Source organism: Panicum virgatum, chromosome 8K (assembly GCF_016808335.1).
Source record: "Panicum virgatum strain AP13 chromosome 8K, P.virgatum_v5, whole genome shotgun sequence".
Classification (NCBI taxonomy): Eukaryota; Viridiplantae; Streptophyta; class Magnoliopsida; order Poales; family Poaceae; genus Panicum; species Panicum virgatum.
The window spans coordinates 11,741,813-11,745,127 of NC_053143.1; the positions used below are offsets into that span (position 1 = coordinate 11,741,813).

General features: G+C 43.6%; 1 protein-coding gene across 2 annotated transcripts; it reads right to left on the reverse strand.

Moving 5' to 3' along the window:
* Positions 1-275: 275 nt before the first annotated feature.
* LOC120646162 lies at positions 276-2,678 on the reverse strand. 2 transcript variants are annotated; one of them, XM_039922860.1, is made up of 7 exons: positions 2,466-2,678; positions 1,955-2,160; positions 1,689-1,832; positions 1,418-1,570; positions 1,038-1,248; positions 800-864; positions 276-434 (listed from the first exon to the last, which is right to left on the reverse strand). In XM_039922860.1, the coding sequence occupies exons 1-7, from the start codon at positions 2,560-2,562 to the stop codon at positions 432-434; spliced, it is 879 nt and encodes a 292-aa protein (XP_039778794.1). In that variant the 5' UTR covers positions 2,563-2,678; the 3' UTR covers positions 276-431. The 2 variants fall into 2 exon arrangements, with proteins under 2 accessions (XP_039778794.1, XP_039778793.1); XM_039922859.1 differs by having other exon boundaries at positions 1,418-1,582.
* Positions 2,679-3,315: the final 637 nt, after the last annotated feature.

Below are 3,315 nucleotides of genomic sequence, written 5' to 3' on the forward strand. Positions count from 1 at the left end.
GTCACAAGGCAATACTATCTCACTGTATCACCAGTTCACCATCAGCGATGTTCACAAGAAGGTTGTGGTCTAGTGGGATGTGTGTGTGGAAGGCTGAGTATCACAAGGCTAAACAAGGACTAGTGCCTACAGTCTACGTACATCTGGGCTTGGAGGAAGTATGGACAGAAGCCTGGCGTGTTTTCGTAACAATTCCAATTTTCAGGCGCTTTTATTACAACGGAATACAGCTATGGAATTGGCGAAAGTAGGTAAAACGAAGTATACAGTGAGCATCATAAACCCAGGAAAGGAAACATAATAGCACATCACTGCCACAAAACCAAGTACCTTTCAGTACAAACATTACTGTAATAACACAATTTGAACGCACATAACAAGATAACTAAATTCTGCAGGCCAGAAGAAACTACAGTAGCCATCCTTCTTGGTTACTGCAAAAAATTAAAAAGAAAATCATGTGAGCCATAAAGAAAGATTAAGATCATGAAGAATGAACTACTCCAATGACAACACCACCAAACATTTGGTAGCCAAAGGCATATATAATCCTGCAGCTCTTATGACCATGAATAGAAAATTGGAGGAAAGCCACAAGCTCTCGTAATCTATCATGATCAGCTAAAAGTGCGCAAGGAGATCACACACGCACAAAAAGGGTATATGGCTCGTCAATGCTCAGATTTGCCAAGACAACAGTAATATATTAACTTGTGCTCAGTCCATTTCAAAAACATAGGGAACTGCAGTATGCAAGACAATGTAACATGAAAACATTCTCACATGCCTCTACACTAACCTTAAGCGGCTCTGATGGCTGCAAAGAAGAGCCTGCAAGCTTCTCATCCTTGGTAACTGTCCTAGCTGAATTTCAACCAAAAACCAATGCACGTGGGTGAGGACTTCCGCACAAAAAAGAGAGAGATTAAATAACCAGGGCTAGTGATGTCTTCTTTTGCACATCAAATGCTACTAATATGATGCAACAATTATTAGCATCAAGAAAAAGAAGATATTCAGTATTGTTCAGACAGCACCTTCTGGCTCCTCTGATTTGCGAGCAGTAGGAGCTCCAAGAAGCACACCAACATTGCTGGCAGTCGTATCACGAGCGAATTCTTTCTCAAGCATGGTTAAAACTGCAGCGGTACCTTCTCGAATCATATCACACACGTCATGGTCCATGTAACTCTCAGAGTCCTCTCGAGCCAGCACATAACGCGCAAACTTAGCCTCCCTTGCAAGGCCCTACAACAGTTCATTTCGTATAAGCATAAAAAAGGGCCACAAATACTAAGCCAGTCTTAGCCTCCCTTGTGAGGCCCTACAACAGTTCGTTTTGTATAAGCATCAAAAGAATACACCACACAAATTAAGCAAGCCACAGAATGTTTGGAAGAAATTAAGTCTTACATACCACCATGGCCGCAGCGGCAGGGATCGCGGTAGATTTATCCACATTGTGCAGCATAAGATTCAAGGCAGACCTCCGGATCTGATTGCTAAAGCTGATGAAGTTGGTAGGGTCAAACTTCTTGCACTGCACCAGCTGGCACATCAACTCAGCCTCCTTCATGATACACTTGAAATTGTCGTTTGCAATTGGAGAAAAAAGTTAGAAAATACCAAATAAATAATTACTACAAATTAAGTAGGCCACAATTTGGCTTGGTCCGTAAGAAGCATACCACAAAGCCATGGGCTGCAAGAAAAGATTCATCCCCTGATCGGAGCTTTAGCCTCGCGTGCTCCTGGATAGCTTTGCTCAGTTTGATGTCCTTACGACTGAGTTTTCTTGGGAGGCTTTGGAGTTTGGCCTCTCTCCTAAAACACTAGAAAAGAATTGATTGTTTTGCAAGGGCACAGTGAAGTTAATCAATTAGCTACTGGATCAAAAAAAAAAAATGTAGGCAAGCCACAGTTTGGTATTGCAGAAGCTGGAGGACCTTATTACCAGATCTGCCGCAGCATGCGAGGCGTTGAAATTAGGAGGAACGCTCCACTCGTAGCAATCAGGCTTCAGGTTCATAATAAGAGCATTGACTTGTTCAGCATTTTTGCGGTAATAGTCCTGAAGGTATCCCTTAAACTCGTGCCACTCAATAAAACCATGCTTGTACGGCAGCAGCCTCTGCCATCCCCATCCCCTTTCAAAAAGATCTAGAGGGCCAACGAAGAGATGTTAGTAATCAGATCTGATAAACAATGGTAAGCAAATTGAGATACCGTGCAAAAACCGGGCACGGGAAATTATAGTTGAACATATAAAATTGCAAACGCCGGACAAGTGAGGAATAGGGGGGGAACCAATTGGTCATCAAATTGGTTTCACAGGAAACCAATTGGTGGTCTCTTCGATGGACGGGTTGAATCGAGATACAGAAGGCAACAAAGTTGTAGTCCTAATGTTGGATCCATACATCCCAAAAACTAACCCAAGGAAGAAGAGATGATGAGATTGGCACCTGGCTCCGAGAGTATAACCAGCGACGGTATTTCGGCCACATCTTCATCTGCGTCTTCCAGATCATCTAGCCACCCGATCAAACCCAATCGAGACATGTCGATGCTGGAAGCCGGGACCGGGATCGATCCGGAGATTGGGGGAGGCGAGTGTGCGAGGGCGGGAAAGTAGAACTTCTTCGGGGATTGGGCGGCAGGGCTCCGCTCAGTCTCTTCTTATTGGCGACGATGGCGAGAGGCCGTAGTAGGTCCAGAACGGCCCACCAGTCCAGGCCAACGAGAGGCGAGAAGGCCAAAAAGTCTTTTCTATTTTCTACTTTTATTTATTGAGAAAAATTGCTTGCTCGGTTAAATTTGTTCGCCTTACTCTTTTTTATTATACGGTCACGGCCAGTAAACGATTTCGATAGCCAGAGTCATTATGTTCGGTTATCATGTGCGTTTTTGTCATATTTGATGCCTTACTCATTTTTTTCCCAACAACAAAGTTGTAGTACGAAGTATGTTTGTTTGGTAGCACTACTACAAAATCTGATTAACCACGACCTTTAAAAATGACTTTGGAGGCGGGCACGATTTTTAACCGAAGCGGTTATAAAAAACCACCTTGCAAAATTGATTAACCGAGACGGGCAATATTAAATTGACCGCCACGGTTAATGTCTATTAATCGAGGCGGTCTTCCTAACGTAACCACCTCGGTTAATGTTTAACCGAGGCAGGCAGTATAACTCAACCGCCTCGGTAAAATAGCTCAGCTCGCTAGCCCAAAAAGCCCAATTCCGATCGCGCGCGTGTGTGTATATATATATATGGCTCTTAGGGTTCGGAGTCAATTTTTTTTCACTCTCC

What these genes read in the sequence shown, in the direction of transcription:
- LOC120646162 (XM_039922859.1), bottom strand. Translation starts at nt 2,562, where the DNA reads ATGTCTCGATTGGGTTTGATCGGGTGGCTAGATGATCTGGAAGACGCA. An exon ending in CGCATGCTGCGGCAGATCTG is followed by an intron (nt 1,833 to 1,954) that starts GTAATAAGGTCC and finishes ATTCTTTTCTAG; the next exon opens with TGTTTTAGGAGAGAGGCCAA. An exon ending in TTGCAGCCCATGGCTTTGTG is followed by an intron (nt 1,583 to 1,688) that starts GTATGCTTCTTA and finishes GACAATTTCAAG; the next exon opens with TGTATCATGAAGGAGGCTGA.